Here is a 26446-nt window from a genome sequence, read left to right on the forward strand (position 1 = left end):
TTCTGCAACATCCAAAAATGATCAGTAATGGCAGGGTGATTCTCAATGTTTGACCATAGGAAAGGGAAAGGAAAAGGAAAGATAAATAACCGTCATTAGTGGTAATAAAATAAATAAAGTACCACTACCATATTTCCAAGAGCATCACATGTATAAAGGGGGATATGTGATGCTAAAACATCAATACTGCTGGGCAAGTGGAGGTGGATGGCAGAGGCTAATTGTGAGCAGTGTGGTCAGCCATAGACCAAACGATGCAGTGTAACTACGTTAGGGCTGTTGAATGGACATTCCAATCCGCTCCAGTGTGTCTACAGCATTTTTTCAGTGTAGCGCCTTATCAATCCACACAATAGTATATTGCCATCAATGCGAAAGTCATAGCTTGCCCTACTGTTGCTTTACACTTTGTGTTGTATGGATGGTGGATGGAAGCAAGAGTATGGCGATCATTAAAAAGTAAGGGGCAACCCTCTATCCTCTCTATTCACATTCATAGTGGCTGAGCGTGAAAGGATCGTGGTCTGCATGGCTCTCCTGCGCTTTGGCCTGCACCCTGGGCCCATTCACGGGCCTGAGCGAGGCTGGATGACCCACCTGAGAGTGCGCAGGTCCCACAGCTTCAGTCCGTCGGTCGCGGCGCTGGTCAGGAAGAGGCTGTACAAGTCGTGCGCCTGCGAGCTGAACATGGAGCCCTGCGAGAGAAACCCAACACCTTTCAGTTCTGAACACAGCGACCCCGCGAAGCCAGCAGTTCTCAACTCTCGCGCTGAACAATGTCTGCTGTCGGTTAAGCTTCAGTGCTACAAAAGCCGCAAGGGAACCAGGAAAAAATTTATCCAGAACATCTTTTTCCTTATCAGCAGCAGAATACAGTAAAATTTGACAGGAAGAATGTATTCCACTGCCCCCGAGCCCCCCCCGGGGTATCTGAGAGCGGTGGGCAGGGTCCCTGGGGGATCGGGGAGATTGGAAGCAGGTCTAAGGTAACCCCCATAATGTGCAGTTTCCATCATTACGCTGAGCACTGGGGCCGACAGACAGGGCCAGAGTGGAAACATATTTGTCATTCTTTTCCTTCTCCCTGCAACCCTGCACGCAGAGAGGGGCAGGCAAGATGGTTCTTTTCACTCGCTAAGACAAATAAAGACTTTTATTTACCCTCCGCAGACACTCTCGGGGTCAATTTATGACGTCCACAAAGTGATGATACAGTGAGGTGGTGGTGTGCGTGGGAGGGGGGGTTAGGGGGAGACAGAGAGGGTTTTTATACACTTGCACGCATTTTTGCAGTATGCCTGTGAGAAACAACCTGGAAACAACCTTGATTTCCAAAATTTGATTTTCAAGCAGCCAGCAGCCTGAAAAATTCCAGGTGAGTAAAGGCGAGGGTAAACTGTAAAAGGGGGAAAGCTGATTGAGACTAGGCTGGGTGCTTAGGCGGGGGGGGGGGGGGGTCCGCACACAGGAATTCCCTGTGTTCATCGTACGCTTACCCTCCAGGCCCCACGCTAGAGCGAGGAGGACCCCCAAAAGGGACAGACTCCATCGGCCTCAGCTGAGTCAACACCGCCACGATGACCCAGCATGCCGTGCACACAAAGGGTGGCGTGACAGGGAGCGGGGCGTCCCCGGTGTGGGAGAGTACACTGCTTCTGAATCCGCGCAGCCGTGCCAAAGCGCTTAATCCAGGCCACTGGGGGCAGTTTACTCTGCTAATCCACGCTGCCCCCCCCCCCATGACGTCAGCAGCACAGGCTAAGCGAACATCTGAACAATCACAGGCTCCGCCCCCATGTGCCAAGTAGCAGCTCCCATATTTGGGGTCAGTGAGTGCACCCCCCTTAGGGCAGGATGGGTGAGACCTTTGGGGGGGGAAAAAGCCTATCAAAAGCCTTCTGAAGGCCTGCAAGCTCTTGTCTTACATAACCTTCTTACATTTCAAAGATATAAATGTGTTATAAAATCTGCCAGGAACACTGAATCCCTTTGACAGTTATATAGATGCTGGAATAATAACTGTACACATAACATCTTGTGGTATAATACTGAAGAACACCCCTTGGGTAGGATGCCAACCTCTTGTATGGCTTTCAGGACCCAACACTTCATTTGAAAGTATGGGTCAATTCGGCTAGCTACATATTTAAAAATCATTTAAGAGCCTTTCATTTCTTTTTTAATGGCATTTATAGCCATAGCCTTTATAGATTTTTATAATAGCTTATAATATTCTTTTTGCAATACCCATTTATTTAAAGGACTATTGCTTTAACTGAGTGTGCCCCTTTTATGAACACAAAATCACAAAACTACAACTGCCTGGCATAAACAAGTAACAGACCAAAGACAAGCCATGGTATTCCAATGGTCTGTACCAAGCTCCCCCATCATCAAACAATTCATTGCTCAGTTTTGTATTTGGAAAGAATGGCTAAAGGATTCACTCATACAGGCCACTTGACATCTGATTAATAAAATGTTATGCAATTTCAAATATTAAAATAAAAATAATCATTGCCATTACTTAATGTTGTAAAATGTTGATGAAAAATGTCATTTAATCCTGATGATTGATATTATCCCAGAAATAAAGCATTAATACAGGCTTTTGGAATAGCTTTTTCATAGCTATTCCAATTCCAGATCTCTTAAAAAAGCTATGGACTGTATAAAAACTACCATGTGCTTGTCTTGTCTTCTTTGTTTCAAAGAACACCATTTCCCATGGTCCCAATGCCACAATGTATGCCAAATATAACCCTCTTAATTTATTTTAATATCCTCCTAAAACCCAGGATTCATTTTTGTCCCCTGTTTGGGACAAGAATTTCTGGTCTTAATCTCAAGAACCATATATTCTAATATGCTGAAACCTACATTTAGAGAGACATTCAATAAAAATAAAATTAATTATATTTTTGGAAATATTTTCCCTGTCTGCAACATGTTTTTGTCATCCAAAATACTTCCATGTCAAAAAAATTTAAATATGGAAACTTTTTTTTCCCTGCTGGGCCTCAGGAGGATATGGGATTCATTTTTGCTCAAGAACTCATAAAACTCAATTTAAATGTCTTGACAGTTGAAAGAAAAATGATAATCACAGTCATTGTTCTGTGTGCAGTTATGACTTTAGAACAGGAATAAAAACATAGTAAATAAAAAAACTGAGTGTCTCACTGAATCCTTCCCAAGTAACGCTATTTTCCAGCTCTCGTGTTAAAATTAATCAGCACTAGCATTGTTGATAAAGATTTGTTTCTTTTTTTAATAATATGAAGCAGTAAAACACACAAAATAGAGTTGTTTGGTGCAGATACAGCAGGAACTACAAAACAAGGAAAGCCTCAACCTCCACTCCTCTTGTTTTCTAACACCTTATCGATTCACCTGTGGCCAGGGAACTGGGCTTGTCACTCCTGTAGGTTCAGTTTCCACATGAGGCACTCTCATTGTACCCATCAACAAGTTACCTATCCTGAATTAATTCAGTAAAAATGGACTGTACGTAAAGAATATAAAAAGTGTAAGCTGTTCTGGCAGAGCACCGGCTCAATTTAAATGTACAGCTGCACAGAGGAAGCCTATAGGGTCTATAAGCCTGCAGAGGAGCTCTGGCCAGAGAGAGGCAGACTGGCTCTTCTCTCTTACCTGATTCTGGCTGATGTGGTGGACGGCTCTGGTATGCGCATCAGGGATGTCTGCGCAAATGTGTCCCACGTTCATGTCGAACACTTCGACAGACCGGTCCACGCCCGCAGCCAGTACGATGTCTCAGCACAACGGTCAAGGAGAGATTCAGACCAGATCTACTAACTCAGCAGATGAACCAAAGCTAAATTATAAGGATTTAATAACAATTAAAGGTTGATTGTCCTTGTTGGAGTACAACAGATGCGTCTTTAGAATTATAACCAAAGATTCTCTGGTCCCGGGGCTACTGGATGGCTCATCCTGTAAAGGCCCTTTTCTATGGCAGGAAAGGGTTCAACAGCCTGGCACCACATCCAGACCACACCACTACCAACAGTGGCCAGCAGCCCCGCAGGGCAACACACAACTGGTTCTAACCATATATAGTGACCCCCACTGGTCGATCAGGCACTGCATGTGTGCCTGTTGAGTTGCACGTGAAGTGTCCTCCTCCAGCTCATGTCTGTACAAGCCTGACTTGAGCATCATGGCGCAGTAAGATGCAGTTGTGGGAACTCTGCGTGCTTTGGAGGAGAGCGCATGCTTATCTGTGCTCTCCCAAATCGAAAGCAAAGGTTGCAGCAATGAGTGTGGTGCTAGCCTAAGCCTTAAACACTATTCCACACAATGTAGGTATTAATTTACGCTCCATTTCTATGCTCCATTCAAAGTTTTTTTTTCCAAAATTGTGCATCATTATCATATTAATAAACCTCTAGTTCAAAATGAATACAGTGTGTGGAATAGTGTTTAAGGCCAAGAAAGATAAATTATATGGTTTCACGAAACTAGCCTGGATAACGTGGCCATGGGTGAAAGCACTGAATCTTCAGTTTGTGGCAAAATGTGACATGTAGATGCAAATTTTGTATGAAAATAAATTCTGTAAGAAGTTAATGGTGAGGTTTAGGTGTCTGGGGTTTCACACTAACTGCTTAATGAGTGGAAGCTGTCTCTGATTTCCTGACTGGAACAATACGAACACTTCTTCAGATGAAAGCCAAGGAGTTCATTTGTAAATATAATTCAATTACTGATAGCACATGACAGCTCAACCCATTAATTGGTGTATGATGACTCACTCACAAATGAATCCACATTAGAAATGTGAAAGACTTCGAGAAGGCTTTGTTAATCAAAATGTGGCTAATATTGTTCCCGATTGGCTGGCCCTGATTCCGATTCCCATTCACTGAGGCTCTTTTCTTTACACAAACCAATTCTTGCTGGGCGACTCAAATGAATCTATCATTAATGACACTACAAACCCAGATGGTTAAGTGAAGCTTAGCGGTTATTTGAGTCTTGTTAGCAGCAGTAGCAGTCTCCTGGGGGCCTTCTTTGGCCTGAGCTTTGACTTTCAGTCACGGTCCAAGATCTCCCCTCCTCAGGTATCACTAAGCAGGGATCAAAAAGTCTGTCCCTTTTTTTCCCCTCAGAATTTTCCATAAATCTAAGCTAGACACCAATGGGAAAACAGGAAGACGAGGATAAGAATTGTTCCTCAAGTGTGAAACCCAACATAAACAGTGAAAAATCTTGTTTTAAATAAATTTAATATTCTGATAAATATTTTCCACAATATCCACAGCCAAAAGTCCAGCACCTCGCATGACCTCAGAAGGAAACACACTCCTATGAGTAAGGCTAAACAAGGACCTGGGAGCAAAGCAGATTTATTGCTAAATGTGCGTTGTATGCCTTTAACAACAAGTAAGAAGACATTCCTGAGAACTGAAGCGATGTATATGATTTACAGAGAAGGTTAGAATAGCCTCCTCCCCACCTGGAGGTCTACATCAGCCTCTTATTTTAGCAGACGTTCTGGAGGTGTTTGGAAAATGATAGCGGACTACGTTACGAAATACGGCAGACATATGAAATAAAAATAAACCTTATGGTTCTCTTCTTTTCTGTCTCTCTCGCCGGTTGAAAGGATTACAGTGCATTATCTCTACGATCGTTAAAATTCCAGCATTAGCTGCATGAGAGTGCGGTGGGTTCCATTTCACAAAGCATTCCACAGATTAAATAAACAGCCCTGTGCGCAGATGAACTCGCTGATAAATAACAGTCTGGATTTCACCGTTAAAGAGTCCCTGCTGCAGAGAAATTAAGCACATAAACGGATAAATCTCGGCCTTAATTGACAGTAAAACAGGAATAAGATGGAAAAGCCCTAAGAGCAAAAATGATCACATTGTTCCATTACGAGCTTTAAAATAGACAGGTGTCACTGGTTTTGTTTGTCATAGAATGGATGGGTTTATGGGCCATGGTTTTTTGCAGCTGCTCTGAACTTAGTGATCAAAATTTTACGTATGTAATTAAAAAACATATTTCACCCATTTTTCAGTTGGAATTGTGAAGCTTTGGTGAAAGTGCTCAACAAAAAAAAAAAACAGACAAGCATTTCTTAAGGCAAAGGGCCAAAGTGAGGGTGGGGATGGGAGTTAAAGTTCTTAATGTCATAAAGCCAATATAAACACAAGCGTCTGGAGATCTGAGAGGAAAGAAGAGTCATTAGCATTGTGTAGGATACAGGAATATAACTGGTTGATGGCAGACGTGCAGGTGATGTCTGTCCCTGAACTCATCTTAAACTTCCCTACCAGCTTGCATAGGCTCTTCTGGTGGTATCTGAGAGACAAGATGAAGATTAAGGCATGTTTAGAATCATTAACAGTGTGATATCACAGTTAACAGTGTGTGATTTGAAGATGCTCTGAAGTCTTAATTCAACTGTGAGACATGCATTTATAATAAATGTAGACAGCACAGAGCACGTGATCACAGGCTGACTGAAAACAGACAGCCACAGAAGAACCGTGCGAACGGCTAATGTTCGCATTGGCTGAATAAACAAGTCTGTTTTAACAGAGTTATACATTGGGGTTTTTTTTTATTTTTTAAAACAACAGGCAAAAAATGGCGGGAGCCCCAATGAGAATCGCACTTTCCCAAATCCTTCCGCCTGCCTCACTGGTGCTAGTTCCACCAAAATATTTTCATTTATTTAGCGCATCTGAACCTGGTCTGGGAACAGCTGGAGCACGCTCAGCCGCCGCTCTCCGAGAGAGAAGGCAGCGAAAGGCCGCCGCGGTCCGGCGGCCGCCTGCAGACGGAGCGCGAGGATACGTCACGCCTGAGAGGAGGCCGCAATAACACGGCGGACGGAAGGAAAGCCGGAGCAACGGGCACAGAGTCGCTGAGAGGACCTGGAATCCAAGCCGAAGCTGAATAAATGGGGATCCACACAAAGGGCCGCGGGGATGCCTTTCTGCACTGCTGGAGTGGTACGCATCTGGCTCACGCGTACACTTTCCAGAACCACCCTGTGGGCTTCACTAGACTGGTTTCAGAAGGCAGCGGGCCAGCCATAGACTTATTTTTGGCCACTGATGGTGCCCCCACGGAGGAACTGAACCCTCTGAACTGACTACTCCGGGAGAAAATAGCAAAAATGGGTAGAAGACACGATGCCTGACTATCAGTCAGAGCTTGTTAAGCCATTCTGGGGCCTGGTGTGGGGGCAGCACTCCTGGCAGAGGCAGACCGATGGAATCCGTGACACAAAATGGAAGCTGAACTTGTATTTTCATAAACAGAAAGACAGGTTGTCTTGTTCGACCTGTCAGTTGAAACTTACAACTGTATTTCACCGGGCAAAACTTCACATGAAGTCCTGTTTGAGACAAATATAATGACAAACAGCTGACAGAGACATTCTGTAACTGGAGTAGTGCTTCTGCTGACTTGTCTCCATCACTTTGCTTTATGTGTGCATGTCTGATAGACAAACACATTAGTTCACACACGCACACACACACACACACACACACACAAACACAAAACACACTAAACACATATGAATGTGCAGGCACTTGTACATGTCTTTGAAGTAACTTTAAACCCTGTACTGTTGAACTTATCACGAAACAAGAAGGCCAGGATATAAATCAAATATGAAACTTAAATATATATTTCAAAAGAGAGAGAGGTCAAAGTTCAGATCAGACAGCACATGAAAATTCAGTCCAACATGCATCCACAAGACAGCGAGAAATTACTGCTGTTCGGTACTGACTACTGGGTAGCTGAAATTGGTCAATACCTCTTAATGTCATCACGGGCCATATCAAGGTGATAAAGGTACAGGTGTAGGGCATTCCCTGATGACAGCAACAGGAACTTGTCCAGGTAGTAAAACTGTGCAGACTTGACAGGTTTTGAGAATTTTTCACCACCCTGAGGAACCATTGGAAAAGGAAAAAAAAACAATCACCAATAAATCACACAAAAACAGTGCAGTAAACAATAATATTTTGCAGCAATCCTTAGCAGGGCCATTTTCAATGTATACAGGGTAATTCACACATTGCAGTACATTAACATTTCAGATAGCAAGTCAGATAAAGAGGTGATATTTTACTAGATTGGCAAGGGTAAAGTACAATGCTAAGGGACACAACAGGTTTGTCTCACTTTCCATGACTTAGCCATGAGTCAGATGATTTGACCACTTCAAAAACTCAGCAGACAAAGCTATTTATTCTTAAGCCCTTAGGCTTACAGACAACAAAAAAATTACATTAGATTTGTTTCATTTGCTCACAGATTAAATCTGTGCATCAACTGATCACAACATCATGGGGTTAAAAATCAGGAATCTTGAAAACATTTTTTTTTCAGTGTTACTCTCTCCATCTAGAAAAAAAAGGTTCCATTTTTGAGAATTAACGCTGGGCTCAGAGACGCAGGAATTTTCTCATTTCCATGTGGAAAGTGAAACACAGTGAAAGATGATACCGCAGCCCAGCGGGAGAAGTGCTGCCATCACAAGAGCAGTTGGCCCGGTAACGCTGATGTGGCCCCTGCAGAGGCGGCGGCGGGCTTCTGTTCTGCGCTGGCTGACTGCGGAGCGGGCGATTGCGTTCAGTCATGCTCGGCTACATGGTTCCTCTCAACGGGCTCACGAAAACGCAACATTACATATCAGATGCGTGTGAAAGGCAGTTAATCTAGCACCGGGTCAGTCGCGGTGGATTTTTTAAAAGGCCAGCACGCGCTGGCTTTCGTACGGGGTCAACACTGGCTAACCGTGTCGGCTTCTCCGCAAATCTGCGTGAGAGCATTCCATTTCGAAGGACAAAGTCCACGTGTTGTCTTTTTTCCTTTTAACTCTCTCCTTTTAATACAGCCCATATTTCACATTGCCAAAAAGTTTAAATCACGCTAATTGAAAATGAGCTCTCTGACACACAAGAGCTTTTCCAAGGCTGGGATCGCCTGGATTCAAAGCCCTTTCTTGCTCTGGCATGATAAGACATGGTGGTTAGCAGCAGCCGAAAATATGAAATCCACTTTGGCTGACAACAGGCAGGATGTAAAGGAATAAATGAATAGCAGAGGGACTTCTGGGAAGACACAGCATCCCAGTGGGGAAGTGGGAAAGGTCAGCACGTGTGGCTCTCTCCAAACTGCAAACTGGACCACGTACAGCAGACACACTGAGCCTGAGGCAGCTGCTGTCTGCGAGACCTAGCATCCCTCCAAGAAATACACTTCCCCTAAGTTTCTCCTGATTGGCCGGGGTTACCAATGTATCGAGGTGGACCTCTTTTACCCTGAAAGCTGGAGCAGCGTGAACTGGCAGCAACGACTTATGATCTCTCATACACAATATTCCAAAAATACATTAATATCATTGGATAAATACTTTATCCAAAATGGAAGCCGTCCACTCATTCACAAAGCGTTCTCATTGCATAAATGTGCACATGAGAGAGAAAACAAAGAAGGAAAAACAAAACCTGGCACTTTAAGGCTAAAATGTCTGATATGCTACAGCAGAGGTTTTCAATTACTTCATCTTGTGGGCCAACTTCTTTGCGCGTACGAGGATAACATTTTCTATACCCTATTTATAAACCAATGTATAAGATGTACTATACTGTACATGTGTGTAAACTAAAAAAATATGTACAAAGTTGTTACTTTACGATGATGTCACTGGTGAGATGTATGGAGTCACGGTACAGATGCAGAACTGGACGTGGCCATTTATCTGAATAACAGCTTCCTCAACGATCACCCGAAACCATGATTGACTATCATCGCAGAAGAACTTGTGCGACCTGGACTTGAAAAACACCACACAGAGCCAAGAACAAATTCTTTTGTCTGCGAGAACATCTGAAGTAATGATGTAACAGGGAAATAACTCCTCTTTTATTATTTAAGCGAATGAAGGCGTATTTTGGACTGGAGAGTTCTCTGTAATGGCGTCAAATATTTTGCCGTTTTTTCTCAGAAGTCACAATCACAATATTAAAGACATAGCTCAAGTTTTGAAGGCTTGTTTTAGATCAATCGGAGCTGCAGCGTGCACCACGTTTTCGAGAGGGGGTGTTATATTCGAGTGACTTCACTCCTTGCGGTATGGTTTTTTCCATTCTTATAGCAAGTGACACTTTGAAAATAGATAAATTATTCAGAAGGTGGGGACCAAATTATGATTTTGGCCAGAGTTTCCCTTTAAATCTAGATGCTAATAAAGATGGGATCCTCTCTGTTCTCTGTGTTAAGTCAGATAGAGGGTGCAGTATGAGGAAACTTTTTCTTTCTTTCAGGATTCATTTATAATGTTGAAATGAATGAAAAATGTGTCATAGAAAATCATTTGCAATAAGTGAAATATTGTAAACCATAGCAGTGACAATACTGTAGTTATTATAGTTATTAGTGATCAACTTTTACCTACAAAAAAGGTTAACAGAGGGCGCAAGGGTACCATGATCAGAGTGGGTTCTGCGTTCCCTATGGGCCACACCCGGGCTGTCCGGTCCTCTGACGATGTTACGACCCACTGCCTGTTAAAACTCCAGTCCACACTGTTGATGGGCCCGTCATGACCTGCAGGCAGGCAGAAGATGGCTCCTTCATTCAACACCTTAAGGAGATTCTATTCTTTCATCAATAAACGGTGATTTCGGAAACCGTCCACAGTCTACCTCACGCTTCTGCTGCCCCCTAGTGAAAGCCTATCTACACTGCAGCCATCATATGGTGCCAAGCTCCATTTCCCTTATCTGTGGAGTAGCTTCAGGACTTTCAGTGTGACAGATACATTTTGGTATGCAGCTTTATCAAAGCCGGGAAAATATTTATATATCTATTCTGGGTTTCATTCAACTAACGCATGCCTTTGAAACCCACCTGGCAGACTGTTCCTCTTTGAAAAACGGTGTTTGGGGGAATCATAAAGCCAGAGAATTAAGATCCTGTGTTCTGACTTCAGACAGCACTTTAAATCAGCGCGCTTCCCCTCCAAACAGAGCGTGCCCAGCAGGGCTCAGGTGAATGTAATACCGCTCATCAAAGAGGACGGAGGGAGCGGTAGGGAGGTTAATTCGGGATGAAGCGCATGAGGCGGTCGGGGGAAAACGTGCCGTTCCACCCGGACACAAATGTTTGGCTGTCTGAGGCCATGGCGGCGCGGTGAAGGTCCAACAAACCGTCTCCTCGGGCTGCCTCAGCCGCACCAGAGACAGAGCGTACCGTCACATCCCTCCGCTCAGGAAAAACAAAAACTGCTGGCTGAACACCGCCGCATGTTTTTCAAATAAGTACACAAAATCCTGATCTGAAGGCAGGACAACACAGATTAGCTAAGTGAACTTCTGGATCCTCCTACCATTCATTACTCTCTGGTATGGAGCCTGTTTTAAATCATGGCATCGTGAGCGAACGTGATTGAATCTGCTCAAGTTTCACAACATAAAAACAAAGCTCAACCTACTCGGAGCATCTAATGGAAAAAGGAAAGATTAAACTGTGTACTGAACAGGCCGTACCGCATGAATTCCTCCTGACTTCGTTTTCAGTCAAAATACAATACAGTGACCGAATATCTATCCGGATAAAGATTATGCCCTTATTTAGAAGCTTCCAGAAGCTCAGGTTGGAGATTTTTTGAAAGTAGACCATTTAGAATTAATGGCAGGTGGAGAATGTGCTCCCAGGGGGTGGAGATAAGCTGTTTCACAGCCATGAACGCTTGGTTTCTATTCACTACTCAGCCACAGAGGCCCTACTTTTCCTGCCACTGTGAAGAGCTTTCATCGGAGCTCTGGGTGACCTGGTGAGGAGGAGCTCTGGAAGAGCAGGAGACACATCCACTCTGTCCCCCTCAGTTAGAAACTCACTGCCCCAGGGTTCCCCCTGTGAGCTAACATTACATTCTGAGGGATGACTGGCAGGGGAGTGCCAATGGTCAAAGAACTGGACGGGGCTGGGTTGAGCTTTTTCGCGGAAACTCATTTCAGGCTCGCAGGCAAGGAAATGAGAGGAGGACAGAAAAAGCCCCAGCCTGGTGAAAACACTTCGCTTAGCTAAAGTAAACAGCAGCCTAAGGATGTTAATCAGGGCGCCTTCACACGGCTACCTGTGTAGACAGCTGGGGTGCCAGTGAGAGTAGACTTGTACAGCAATGCCGACGCGTTCCCCAGACCACACAGGATCTGCTTTCCATCTCCTGGAGGCATGAATAAAGAGAGAAAAACAAATTACCCCCGACACAGACCTCAACCACTTCCAGGTCAATAAAACACAATACTTATCGAGCGTGAGGAATAAGCCAAAAAAATAAAACTAATACATGCATAAAACATGCATCCAAAAAAGGCCTGTAGAATTTTATCCCTCTGGAACCCTGCTCCGTGTCTGTGTTCACTCAGTGTTCTTCTCTCCCTGGAGTCATAGTCTCTAATCAAGGATCTGCATTGTTTTCACACGGCTCTGGCATTGATTGTGATAACTAGTTTGCCACGGGTAGACTGATAAAGGCTGAATGCTCCGGTTTGACTCCAAGGCCTATTCTCTGGCCCCAAAGTTTCAGTATTAGCTGTGGTGATGTAGGGATCAACTGAAAACGTGCCCAACATTAAGCTTGGCTATCACATCATCCATCATTAGACTGGATGACAGTAAGTGAATTTGTGTGTGTGTGTGTGTGTTTATGCATGTGTCTCACCTGAATACTGTAGGCAACAGACAGGTATTGGTCTTTCAGCTGTGCTTGCTTGATTGCATAAAACAATGGGCACTCCACTGTCTTCAGCATACTCAGGAAAGATACCCCGTCTGTAGGGTGAGTGGTGGTGAGGGGAGAGGGTTATTGAAAACAGCATTAATGGCAATAGAAATAAATGTAGTGACAAACTAAACTGCCTGCTGCACAGAGCCCATCAGGGTCTGCTTACATTTTCTTCCTGGTTTTTATAAGCGCTGTGTTCTTCTTTTGTGAGCTGGCCTTGCTGGTGCAGTTCCTGAAATAGAAAAAAAAAACAAAAAACTGACCACATATCAACCTGCTGGTCAAATCCCAGAGCTCGCACCACTTAAACTGAGCTATTGACTTTCCCCGTTCACCTCATTATGTCCAAAGTTTAAACCAGCCTGTCTTCTGCAGTGGTGTCCCGACACAATCAGAGCCGCAGATTAAACACAGCTGTTCGTTACCACTGAAATTAAGTCAAGGTGTTCATCTGGGGAGCGCTCCAGGTTTTCATCTGACCAATCATTAGCGCCCAACCTGGCTTTGATACCCTCGAACAAGCACATCTAACAGGATCGTGAAATTGCTCTCCAGCGTTTCAAGTGTTGTGGAAAAGGACCAGAAGTGATTGCGAACGTGAGCCAGGACACATGCTCGTATGCGCGCCGTGGGCAAGCGGCCCAAGCCGGCCTGATTGATGGGGGCCCGGGCCGCTCCTGCTAGGAGAGGCTCCTTCAGCCACGCTGGAACTGGGTTACATAAGGTTTGCGTTTCAGCGAAGCTTGCGTTAGGGCTCGGACCACCTGGACGCCCCAGTCACAGTCTGTTTGTCCGGGGCCTGGGGGGTTTCCTTTACGAACCATAGGTGGTTCCTGGGGAGGGCGCATAATGTCGCGTTCTCACGCACATGCGAAGCCGAGCACGCTCGTTGGGGAAATATGCAACCTCTTGCGGGAACGACTTTGCTCAGTCATTTACTTTCTAACTCAAGGAAGATGTAGAAGAGTCTAAAGTTAGAGAAGAATTAAAAACAGTTTACATGTTATGACTATGGGGGAAAAAAAAACATATAATCCACGCTCTTCAAGGGCTTTCATTTTTCATTTAATTGTTCCAAATGTCGGCTGTATCAAAAGCACATCTTATGCTCTGTGATTTCTTCAAAAAAAAAACGTAGCTGTGGACTCTGTGTATCTGTGAGGAGATTAAGTTAACACCTGCCAGTTTGGACCATCATGTGATCCAGCTGAAACTGAATTGGCCTCAGATGAGCGGCACATGAAAGCTGAAGGATGCAGAAATGCATTTCTGTTAGAACCGACCGGTTTCCTGTCTTTCAGCAGTCAGATCAGACAGAGGCTTTCCAGCCAGACCAGTACCAAGCCCAAGCTCGTTATGTGGACAAAACGAGTACCATGTCCTGGGCTAGCACACACTAGATTAAAAACAGGACTAAAACCAGGATCAGGAACTAAACGAACATTTATCACAGCGTTTATTTTCTTGGGGAGGTACTTCCTTGCTTTGCTAATTGCTCTACTCTCTGTGTGGATGAGATTAGAAATTGTACTTTTCTCAATCAACAACTGTCCAATGAGCTCCTAAACCACCCCACCCCACCCCTATTCCAAACCCACCAGGGGCGTGTTGTGTATCCTGATGACTTCACGCGTTGGTGAAAGGTAACAGGCCGGTCCTTCAGAGCAACTTTCACATCTGGGCCTAAGTGACAGAGAGACATACAGACTGTGAACATATCTGAATAATTTTCTAGATTTGACACAGCAGCAACATCATTATACTCATATTTAGGCTACATAAGAATAACGTTCCAATTAAATCAAAGGTATAGAGCCTAAATATGAGTATAATGATGCTGCTGCAGTTACTGCTTCTTTTTAAAGGCTCATATTTTACAGTATCTTATTTTACTCTACAAAATCACATCACATGGGAAAATGCTTTAGCAACGTATCATCGGACAACAGCCAGGCCAACATGGATTTCTGAAATAAAAACTACAGAAACTGAATTATGGAACATCAAATTCAGGATTATCTGCCAAAAAGAATGCCAATGACACATACCGAAAAGTCCAGTGTTCATTTATCATTTAAACCCAATCCACCTTCAATTGGACAGTTACAGGCTAGGGCTGACAAATTACAAGCATCATTTAAAGTTTGTTTCCAAATGGAGTTTCCAATGAAAAAGGTTTTCTGGGAAAAAATCAAGAAACAATTTCTAGATGAATCCCACATCATCCAAATGAGTTTAGGTGGAGGTAAAAAAATACACACCAAGTCCCTAACTGCAATAAAGCAAAGAAATAGTATGGCCAAAAGCAAAGAAAACGTTTACGTTTCCATAGCGGCGTGTCTTTCAAACACCTGCATGAGGTGATGAGGTAAGAAAGTCAGTGGCAAGGGCACCCTGTTGGACCTGTGTAGGGGGGGGGGGGGGGCTACGCAGAGCTCTGCTGTCTAAGAGAAGCAGCCCGACCCTTTTCCACACTGGAATGAGATCATTTTTTCCCCATCCATTAAAACGTGTTTGTGCGGTTTTCCAAAAACACTACCTCTGCTCTCACTTGATAGTTAGCACGTTAGCCTTACATTTTCATGTCAGAGACATTTTACTTCAAATGTTCAAATACTGTAATCAGAATAGTTATGTTAATTAACTACTGTGGACTAGAAATTAAATAAAATGGATTGGTGGGACATAAACTGCAGGGACTGGGGAGAGGTAAATGGTGAGGTGGGGCAAGGAGGGTAGCAGGAGTCATAGCGGATTGCGGGGGGCCCTAAGTGCTCAATTCAGAGTTTTAACAATGGAAAAAAAAACACTTTTGGGGGATATAATAATGCAGGCACAATGAAAAAATATAATCTCGTACTTACCTGATAGTCTAATTAATTATGTTAAAAATTAGACTAGGAGCTTAAAAGAAGGAATGCACGTTCATTGGCATTCCCTCTCTCTCTGTCTCTCCCTAGTCCCTGAGGCCCTGTGGAACTGAGCGCTATTTCCCTGGCCTGAGATGGCATGTGAGAGAGTACGTGAGCCACGTAATGCACTGAGCGCACTCAGTCACGCTTTCAACTATGACCCCAGCTGCTTCTATAGGGGCTGTGGACCATTTTGGCACAGTCATTTAGTTTGTATTTTTTGTTTGTATGTGATACTTATTATCCAATTCCTACTAGAAAAGTACACTTTCTTACTAAACTGTAGATGGGTGGTGGTGGTGGGGGGGGAAGGGGGGGGGAGGGGGGTGAAGGCTACACATCCATTCTCCAGCATTCTCAAGCACTTGTATCTACAGCTTTTTTTATCTTGGACAATATAAATACACCCTGGTTGCATGAGAAAAGTGCATGACAGCAAGACTTAAGGGTCCCTCATTAATAACCATCAGTAAAGTACATAGAACAGTGGCCATCAATCAAGGCGTGGGTCGGAAACCGATATGGAAACCATTAAGGTGCAAGGCAGGCCACAGTCAAGTGTTTCTGGAACATTACAAACGTGGGCCCCAAAGACGGTTATAATTCATACCATCTCTTTTCCACTATGAGTCACGATGCCTGTCTGTACGGGCCCCACAGTGGTGGAACAAACTTCCCAAAATGGTCAGGATAGCAGAATTATGGGATATCTTCTGATGCAAAGTGAAATCTTGGTTCCCCTCTTATCTCCTCTGAGTGACACCTTTTCTACAAATTCCGGTTATGGTATCTTAATGGTTTTAGGTTATATTTGTATGGTTTTATGTTTCTCTTCTTACATTGTGTTACAGGTGTAGTTTGTATGTATTTACAATTTGTACCGTTGTTCTTTGTTAGCATAGTTAACTTTCAGTCGTGCTTTTGTGGTGCCACATGTTTACTCGTTTGTGCAGGACTGCCATTAGCTAGGTCTGACCCTATTGCTCATTTTAATCAGGTAAATGCACATTTAAATGCACATGTTTCTCCTTTGTAGTAAGTCACACTGGATAAGTCTGTTTGCTGACTTAATGTAATACTACATAATCCACACAAAAATGCCAGGGGGGATATGGCATGGAACGTGGAGGGGGAAGGTAGTGATGGGTGGGGGGTACAAATATTTGTGGGTTTGGGCATCACGTGAAAGTCACGCACGTGGTTGCTCCGGCCCGTTAAATCCCCCGTGCCCCCCACTCGTTCTCGTCTGGGGCGCTTGTATCTTAAGCAACACGTTCCTCAGCCCCACCTGCCTGCAATATTGGCGTGCAAACAACCAGCTGAGCTCCTGTCTCCAGCAGAACTCTGTGGAGCTGCTAGTACCTAATGACAAACCAATGGGCCTGCAAATAGTCCACGCACAAGGCCTGTGTTTATACAGTGATCTCTTCAATGTCATCGGCACAGCTAGCACAGGTATTATAAGGGCTGTGATTACCCAGGCTTTAATGACACTGGCACAGCCAGCACAGGTATTATTAGGGCTGTGTTTATCCAGCGATCTCTTCAATGACACTGGAACAGCCAGCACAGGTATTATAAGACCTGTGTTTATCCAGTGATTTCTAATGACACTTAGACAGCCAGCACAGGTATTATAAGCATTGCGTGTACCCAGTGATCCCTCCAAAGGTTCAGCACTCATCTGAAAGTTGCATGGGTGTAAAGAGGGGAGTAGGGCACAGGGCATCTTACCAGGCTTCTGGATTGGCTTAGAAACCTTTGAGACCTTAGAAACTTCCTTCTTCACCAGCACTGCATTCAAAGGAGACTCAGGCAACAGCGGACCACTGCAAACAGAAAATTAGGAAAACCACTTACTGGGGTAAAAATAAGTTTCATTACTGCCCAGTGCCACCTCACTCAGCAGTGCTGTCTTGTTTACATTTAAATTGAGAAGAGAAACAGAAGCTTTATTTCATTTCATTTTTAATTAAAATCAGTGGTGAGGATTTGGGGGCGCTTGGCTCCAGTCCGGCCCTCCTGCTGTTTGGCCGGAAAGTGCTCTGGTGCTCAGGCCAGCACCCACCCATGCCTGTCTGGGAATTTGCTGTGTTTGTTGGGATCAGCCTTGGAAAAATTATTAGAAAAACCCGGCAGGAATTACTGTGCTCCTGAAAATGCAAATCATGGATCCAGCATACCATAAGCCAATAAGAAGCTGTTTCTACGCCCGAGGAATCTTCAGTGAAGGCTGACACTGGTATTCCACTGAGAAAGGGTGTTGTGCTTGGGCGCTGTACTTGGTACTTTGCTTGCCTGTTTCTCTGCTGAACATTAATATAGAAGAGTACTTGCGTTATGATTCACATTGGCCTATTTGCTGAGCTTAACCTTCTTACCAAATGGACTTCCCATCTTGGACATTCTCTTCAGTCAGTCGTTGAGGTGCACACTCAACCTTGGGTCCCCCAGGGGACAGCTGCTGTGCATTGTTTGGTTCCTCAGACATCAGGTTTCTATTAAACTCTCACTGCACCTTCCAGTTCCTTACACAGAGGTCAGATTATCCAAAATCTACTCATCGCAAATCACAGCGGTGCCGGTCTCTGTCTTTATAAGGAAACCATTTTTTTTCGTATTTCTCCCACAAATTCCATCTGATTTGCGTACTGCTTTAGTGGTTCCAAGATGGATGAGAGATGAGACATACAGATAAGAGTGAACACGTGCCCAGGCAAATGAGCGGAGTGTGGCCAATGACGTCATGGCAGGACACAAAGATGCTGCCATCATCTACGGCCAACAGCTTCACACTTCTGTCTGAGACGTGAAAATTCACCAAATAATTCACTGTAACTAGACTGTTACTCAGCGAATGTAGACTAGCAGAATCTTTAGAGTATTGACTTCATGCGATACACACACATGTAGTCAGGAACCCTGTTTCTTAAGGTTATGACCAAAATGCTTATGTCAGGTCCCAAACATTGTGGTGCAGGGTGACAGGCATTGCGAAGACGTGTTTGTGCCGTACCTGGGAATCACAGACAGGATCTCCTCCCAAGGGCAGGGGGAGAAGGAATACTCGGGAACTTGAACCTCAAATAGGGCAATAGCAGACTCAAATGGAGATGACATCAAGCACAGGGTCTACAGAGAGCGAGAGAACACCCAATCAGAGAGAGAAATGAGGTCCCTTTAGTGTGCTGTAATACATAACTGCTTCTCAGCTGGAACAGAGTAGCCTACTTTCCTTCAGGTTGTAAATTGCAGTCAAACATTGCAAAGCTTTAGCTTTTCAAATAGCCCTGGCTTAACCAAACCATAAACTGCTAATTGCAGCGTCGTAAAAATACCAGAGGCCCTATACATGTGAACGCTGAGACGACAGCTGTCAAAAACAACTTAAAGGACAAACAAAAAATATCTGTCTGCATAAATTATCTTCATGTTTATTATTCATATGACAAGCACAGAAAGGAATTTCAGCTGTATAAATACTGCATAGAAATGTGGCAAAAAGCATGTATAACTAGCATTATGGGAAATCACAGTCAATTGAACAAATGTTTTCACAGAACGATTGACATGCGAAAAGTAAAGGGATTACTAGCCGTGCAACACAGGTTATGAAAACTTCTTCATCCATGTCATGTGATCATTTATGTAAGTATGAAAAGAATAAACAGAGGAGTAATACATACCTTTCCCTTGTCTCCTTCATGTATGGCCCATGATCCAGCCATGGAAATTGTCAAATTTGGGTAGTCTATAACAGAGAAGAATGTCAAACTTACAATGTGAAAAGTAGTATGTGCGCCTGTTCCACTCAGGTCCAGTGTTAAAAGGCCACACTAAACATAACTCTAGGGCTCTTCTTAAAAATATTATAATAATAAATTTGATTTGTCAAGTGGTTTTAAGCACCTGGCTAAAAAAAAAGGCAAAACATGGACAAATAACTTATTTTACTCTACAAAAGAATGTATCTGTCCTAACCACTCCTTTGGGGGGGATATGTTATATCCCCCCAAAACACACACACACACCCTTGAATCACAGTGTTCCATGCTCAGTATGAGCTGCTCAAAATAAATGTGCTATCTGATCTAATCTAATGTATCTAATCTTCAGTGTCCATCTTCCCCTAAACCTCCACAACAGACCCATCTGTCATACTCCATTCAGAATCAGTGTGAGGGGACTACTGAGCCTGAGTTACAGTTACAAGTGATAGTAAACAGTGAGAGCTTTGTATCTCTAGTTCTGCTGCCATTGCTGATAAATTACAGAGACTTTAGAGACTTTCTGATCGAGGCTACGATTATGGAGGGTCATTCACCAGCACAACCTTAAAAAAACACACACACACACACACACACACACACACACACTCAACCACACAAACAAACACGCAAGCGCAAACACGCTCACATACACACACGGACTGTGTAGAAAAGAAGAAGGTCTAATGGTTACCTTTGAGATACAGTGTTGTGCGGAGCTCGGCGGCGTCTAGGTCCAGCACGTACAGGCTGTCTGAACTGCCAATCCAGTAGAAGTTCCCGCCCCTGCAGGACAGTCCAAGGGGAGACATGGCTTTAACCCTGAGACCGCTGGGAAGGACACAGTAACCCCGCGTTTGAGAAAAACACTGCATAAGGAGAAGGGGGAGTGTTGGGATTATCCAAAGCTGGGTCTCTCTTCACACTGTGTGAATCATACCCCGGAGGCCTGGAGCCAAAGGCCCTTCATCCTGCAGTACGAATGGGGAGAGGATGGCAGAGAGGGAGAGGTCTGGCTGACCCTCACGAGTGAAGTCAAGGGGTTTGCTGCCTCCAACACTCAACCACAAACTCCACGCAGAAGCACAAGAAAAACACAAATCTGTAAACCATGTGTGAGGCGCCAAAGATGCAGTGTCCAGATGCTACCGATTGAATGCTGGCGATTCGTGGCTTGTGGTCAGCTATGATGTACGGCATTCACGCTTTTATTTTCTTAAGTGCTTAATTTTCCCTCTTTTCGCTTGTGCAAAGTGGTTGTTCTTCCTTTCAATAAAAGGGTGAAAGAACACCAGTATCCTTTGTTCAAAGAGTTCAATCCTTCCAAGAACGAAGCTTCACAAAGTCACCTAACAAGGAACAGAACCACTTCAGATCTAGGTGAGACCTGGGACACTTCTGTCCAGTTTGTTCCATTATATCCCATTCACTCAAGTCCCCCCAGTGACCTACATTAAGCCCAAGCAGCTGCCCGCCAGCTTTCTGAGTACCTGTTTACCATGGCAACTGCTGCTGTTTTTACAACCTGGGACCTTTAATGCCACTTTAACTACTCTTTAATACACAGCTTCCTGCTGTCACCATGGAAACTCCTATACCCCATTAGTCCTTGCTAATAAAGACATATGCCCTACATATGGAAACATTTCCTGACCTATGAGCCACGTTGACACCTCTGAAACTTTAAAGGCAAGAGGTGCAATAAACGTCCTTTTTATTACGTACAGGTTTATGATATTACATTTTCCTGGAGGTTCTTCAACTTTCTGCCAATGTAAATCAAAATGGTTCGAAGTGAGGGGAGGGGGCCCTCACTGACCTAATACACTGAAGGCACTGAAACAATAAATAAACTCATTCCGGGGGCAAAGTCATCTAGGAATGAGTCCCGCTAAATAATTAGGACAGAATCATCTATGAATTAGCCCTGCTAAATGTTTATTAGAGCGTGCTGTTATACTGCCATGTCCCAGCTTGCTTCATGCCTCAGGTTCGTTTTGCTTGGCCCGCGTGTTCAGCTCACTTCTTAGATTAATGTCATTGCCGTAGCTTTAAGAAGACAGGCCCATGGAAACAAAATAAACAGAGGCAAAGCTGGGCCTCTCGTACCTCTCCTGGTCATGGACAGAGCTGGGTAGCACACTGCAAGGAGAGATTCTCAGAATTGGCCGTGAGATCTCCACTGTGTCTGCCTGCTCCCCGTGGACCGATCCTGGAAAAAGACACTGGAGTTGTCTCTCTGAGAGGGAGAGAAAGAGGGAGTGAGAGAGAGATGGAGGGCAAGAGAGAAGGGGGGGAGATGAGAATCACAGAAGAGGTTATAAACCTCCATGTAACAAGCCAGCAGACAAATGTACAGAGGCTAGTCTAAAGCAATTAACAATGATGGGCGTGAGTTTCAAACCTCAGTACTGTTGTACATTTTATAAATAAATTGGCTGAATAAACATTGCTCTGGATAATGGTTCCCAAATGAAAGAATAAAGAATATGCAATGGAATATTAATCAACATAAACATGTTATATTTCATTTCATCAGTGGATTTATTACTTTCACGTTTCTTGCATCTTAATTTAAGGCTTGTCTCACTCAGTTAGACACCTAATCATAAACACCTGTATAAACACAGGACACATTATCATGAAATAATGATCCATCATATATTTGAAAATCAAAACAAACAAAATAATAAATAAGTCAGGCAAACATTAATGTGAAATGCACTAGCAAATTAAATGGGAAGTGATATTTTCAGCAGAATGAAATCGTACTCTTGGGGAGCAGGAGGCAGATGAAACCCAAGGTCAGGGTTTGGAAAGCGAACCAAGGAAAATGTCTATTCCTTCAACAGGAAGGCGGCTCACCAGGCTCACCGGGTAGTATTGGCATTACTTGGCATGGGACCCACCTGGCTCATTAACTGGGCTGCCCTCCACATGCTTCAGCCGCCTCTGCTCCACCTTCTGGAGGTCGACACGGGTCACCATGCGACACCTGAAGTCATCGGGGAGGCTGAAGGCCCACACCTGAGACCATAGGAAGACGTGATGCAGACACTGTATGTTTGTGTGTTTGTGTGTTTGTGTGCGTGTGTGTGTGTCACGAACCTGTCCATTAGCAGACCCAGTAACCAGCTGTCTTTTCTCCGCACTGATGAACAAACTAAGCAATGGAGATGCTGCCGGAGAGAAATTGGACATGCTTTAAAGCTTCCCAATGCTGCACACTATACAGTTTCAAAAGTGCGCTGATGTGTTTGCTGCGATTTGAGTTCCCATACCTGACAGTACAGCTGACTGATACAGAGTCTCTTCCGTTCTCAAATCCCACACCTTATCCAAACAGGCAATTAACCAGTCATGTAGAAAAAACACAGCAAAATTCACAGTAAATTTAGGATTATGTGTCCTCATATACAGTTTGCAAATGTATGGAATGTTTGCTAATTTAGAATTAAATGAAGAGTATAGGCCAACTGCAGTGTTCTTTGTTGGCGTTTAAACCTCAAGTTTAAATCTCTCGGCCACAGAACTGCATTACAACTGGAACAGCTAATCCTTATATCAGATCTGGATAGCTGTTTCAGTTGTAATGCAGTTATGTGGCCCACAAGTTTAAACCAGAGGTTTAAACTCCAGCTAAGCACACAGCAATTGAGCCTATATGCCTAGCCCAAAGTCCAAAACCACAGCAGCAGAACAAAATAAACATGATGTGAGCTGGAAACTGGATATCAAGCCCAGTTTTTTGCATATATTTGCTTAGAAGGTGCCCTGATTTACTAAGCATTCGCTTATTCATATTTTCCTTTTGTACATCTGAATATTATACTGAAGCAATTCTGCTTTAATGCCGTGCAATGCATCTAAATCTCCCAGAATCTCCACCTCCTGAACCACTGCTCCATCACCTTGAATGTCCGGTCCTCTGACGTGGTCACGAGGATGTGCCCAGTCCACGGGCAGAACTCAGCCGCTGTCACAGCTCCCAGGTGGCCCGACAAAGAAATAATGAGCTCCTTCTTCTAAAAGGCAGTACAGTGTGGCTCTGCATGTTTAGTGCACCCAAAACAACTCAAATACAACCGTTCATTCTCTCAGAATTAACCTCCATTACCCAGTACAAATAACAAACCGTTATTATTACAGGACACATCAAGAACAGCACAGGAGCACCAGAAACCCCATTTTTGATACAGAGGCACAGGGGATGAAACGGATGAGGCCACAAGGTCAGCCTTCTTGGGTCTTGTCCAGTGTGTGCACTCCAGAACACATAGGGAATGTAGATGTGAGTGTCTGAAGTGTACCAGTTTTTACTTTAATTGAATCATTCAGGGTGTGAATGGGAGTGAATGAGAGCAGACAAAATAACCGTGAAGAGGCGAAGCAAACCTACCTGCATGTGTAATATGTATGTTTTTACACCTGAGCAAACTGCCACCTTCTCATTCTCAGAACACAGGGACAGGTGCTGCACCCTTCCCAGACATGTTCCAATGACCACCCCTGATGCAGTCAGACCTAGAATACACTATTTCACTTCAGTATCACTGTATTCAGTATTGCAAACTTGTAAAAATAGAAAAGCTCCAAAAAGTGTGGTTTTCAATCTGTGAATTCTACACTGCAAAGATTATGCATAATGCAGAGACAAAGTCCTTCCAGTAGAAATGATTTATCTGTATTTTATTGCCATGAAGCCCTATACCCATCAAACTAGCTTCATAACAATCAACATCATATTACACCGTTCTTTTGCTGAGCAGAATTCATTACTCGGAGTGACATTTTTAATAAATGAGACATTTGTAAAGGTGGAGATTTACTGAAACCATTTTATCAACAGTATAATAGCAGTGTCCCAAATTCAATTTCCTGTTTTCAATATCAGAATAAAGACATTGATTTTTAGGGGACATTGCATTTTGCTCAGGTTAATGATACTGTGATTTACCACCGTATACTTACCCTCAATGTCTCTTCTGTAGCAACGTTCAATGTCCCACACAATGACGTAATCGTTAGAGGCAGAGCAGAGGAGGAATGGGTCTTGCCTTGTACCAAAAGCCAGGGCAGATATGTTTTCATGGTGACCAATAAGTTTCAGGGGCTACACGGAGCACAAGATTAATCAACGTTGGGAAGAACTATATTGATAGGTTAGCATAGTGATCAGTTTCGGAAAACGTGAGCAGGCGTACAGCTGTTTTAAGATTACCTTTGCCCCAAAGTCATTGTTGATGTAAACCCGCAATTCATTGCCCTGCCATGGGAAAGCGCAGTGGGAGCTGCAGCAGGCAAGCTGGACATGAGATACCGGGGTAGGAGAGGTCATAATCAGGGCCAACTTCTCTGTGACAATCGCGACTTGTTCGTCCTCCAAACAGGAGTCCCCATCATCAGCCATATCTCTTCAGCACAACTTGGCTTGGTTGCACTAAACTAGCTACAACAATTAAAACAGTCACTTACAGTACAGTGACAGTGGTTCATTGGTCAAAGTTTGTATGGCAAACAGTTTCCCTATAGTTGTCTAATGAAATTGCAATTCAGTCAGGCCCTACACAGGGTGGGTGGCAAGTCTAAATGCAATGTTTCACTACTACTGCTGTTACGTTAGTCACCCACTTGTCAAGCAACAGTCTACAGCAGTAACTTCTGGTGATTTTCTTCTGCTAGTTTTGACTTGCAACTGCGACAGACAAATTAGACTATAGTCTAGGATATTATCTGCAGTTCATGCAAATTTGTAAGATACCATGCTTGATACGTTATAAAAATAGCAATACTTACATACGATCTATTTTTAAAAGGAAAAGTTGCGCTGTTTTCTCATTAGTTTTATAACGTTAGATGAATCGCTTGCCAGCTATTTTTAGCGCAAGTTAGCTAGACTAACTATAGTTAGATCTAGCTCGATTGTTAATGACCAGCTCTTCGAGCTATTATAATTAAAAATGTAGGAACTGGTACAAAATAAAGTCACCAAATCACGTAAAGCAACATATTCTTTCAAAAGTCTAATTTTTGCATTTTGAAAAATAGTCATCAATATATCTAACTACCGTTAACTGAGTAGCTCTTATTCGTCTGTTAGCAAGCTAGCTAACGATAACAGCTTGCGGTTGCCTAGATACAAAATGCAACGAAAGGTCATTTGCGTCTTTTTCTAGTGTAATGACATGACTTTCCCCACTGACAATACGGAGAGATATACAAAACGTAATTTCTACGATGCAATTCGATATGCTTGGTTTTTCACTCATTCTGAATCATGCATACTTTAATTTAATGTAATGAAACATGAGTTTATTGTACGCCTACTATTGTTCGGTTTTGCAGAATGATATTTCAATTCAAAGCCGTGTCCACTAGGGGGAGGCAACGTCGTGGTTATTCAGGGAACTGTAGCAATGAGGGGACACGGGTATACCGAGGCCCGTAGGTCAACAAGGTTTATCCATGGCGTAACCTCATCTACCCCCGCGAATTAAGCAGTAGGCTAACAATATCCACCGTGTGATTGCGAAAAGCAATCTGGAGGTGTAATGAAACTTTCCATTCCAGCCTTGTGTGATTGAAAGCCAGGAACATAACATGCTCATATTTGCCCCTTGGTAAAATGTCAGATGGATGGAGTTTTCTTCCAAACCCAGTGCCGTGCAGGGGCTAGGCTTCTCTTTTTGCCCTGAGTACCAAAGTGCCCTTGTTTTTTTTTTAATTTTTTTTAAACCTTTATTTAACCAGGGTAGGTCAATGCCCTAAAGGGACACTTCTATGCTTCATTTCCGCCATAATGTCACACCAGAGGGGTACTTTGCAATACGTTTTATGTATATTAAACATTATGCATGTTTGGTTTAGTTGCTGGTTGACAGATGGGAATGACAGAGGACCATCCAAAATAAATAAATTAAAATACTGAGAGGGAGAAATGTACAGTGTCAACTGTTGAATCGTGTGAATTGTAC

At 43.6% G+C, this 26446-nt stretch overlaps 1 protein-coding gene across 1 annotated transcript in view; it reads right to left on the minus strand.

Annotated features, from left to right (window-relative positions):
* Window positions 1-25675, minus strand: part of wdr27 (WD repeat domain 27) — a 61089-nt gene extending 35414 nt beyond the window's left edge. The window contains exons 1-22 of the mRNA XM_064317777.1: window positions 25269-25675; window positions 24694-24921; window positions 24444-24585; window positions 23872-23996; window positions 23384-23497; window positions 22754-22805; window positions 22581-22651; window positions 22382-22499; window positions 21582-21711; window positions 20167-20258; window positions 19392-19456; window positions 18722-18837; window positions 17440-17534; window positions 14392-14476; window positions 12960-13025; window positions 12731-12840; window positions 12143-12232; window positions 10490-10611; window positions 7811-7944; window positions 6239-6336; window positions 3655-3776; window positions 598-695 (exon numbers count right to left, since the gene is read on the minus strand). Coding sequence (XP_064173847.1) covers window positions 598-695; window positions 3655-3776; window positions 6239-6336; window positions 7811-7944; window positions 10490-10611; window positions 12143-12232; window positions 12731-12840; window positions 12960-13025; window positions 14392-14476; window positions 17440-17534; window positions 18722-18837; window positions 19392-19456; window positions 20167-20258; window positions 21582-21711; window positions 22382-22499; window positions 22581-22651; window positions 22754-22805; window positions 23384-23497; window positions 23872-23996; window positions 24444-24585; window positions 24694-24882 — 2234 coding nt within the window. The 5' untranslated portion in view covers window positions 24883-24921; window positions 25269-25675. The remainder of the gene's footprint in view (window positions 1-597; window positions 696-3654; window positions 3777-6238; window positions 6337-7810; window positions 7945-10489; window positions 10612-12142; window positions 12233-12730; window positions 12841-12959; window positions 13026-14391; window positions 14477-17439; window positions 17535-18721; window positions 18838-19391; window positions 19457-20166; window positions 20259-21581; window positions 21712-22381; window positions 22500-22580; window positions 22652-22753; window positions 22806-23383; window positions 23498-23871; window positions 23997-24443; window positions 24586-24693; window positions 24922-25268) is intronic.
* Window positions 25676-26446: the final 771 nt, after the last annotated feature.

This window comes from Anguilla rostrata, chromosome 18, assembly GCF_018555375.3.
Source record: "Anguilla rostrata isolate EN2019 chromosome 18, ASM1855537v3, whole genome shotgun sequence".
Lineage (NCBI taxonomy): Eukaryota > Metazoa > Chordata > Actinopteri > Anguilliformes > Anguillidae > Anguilla > Anguilla rostrata.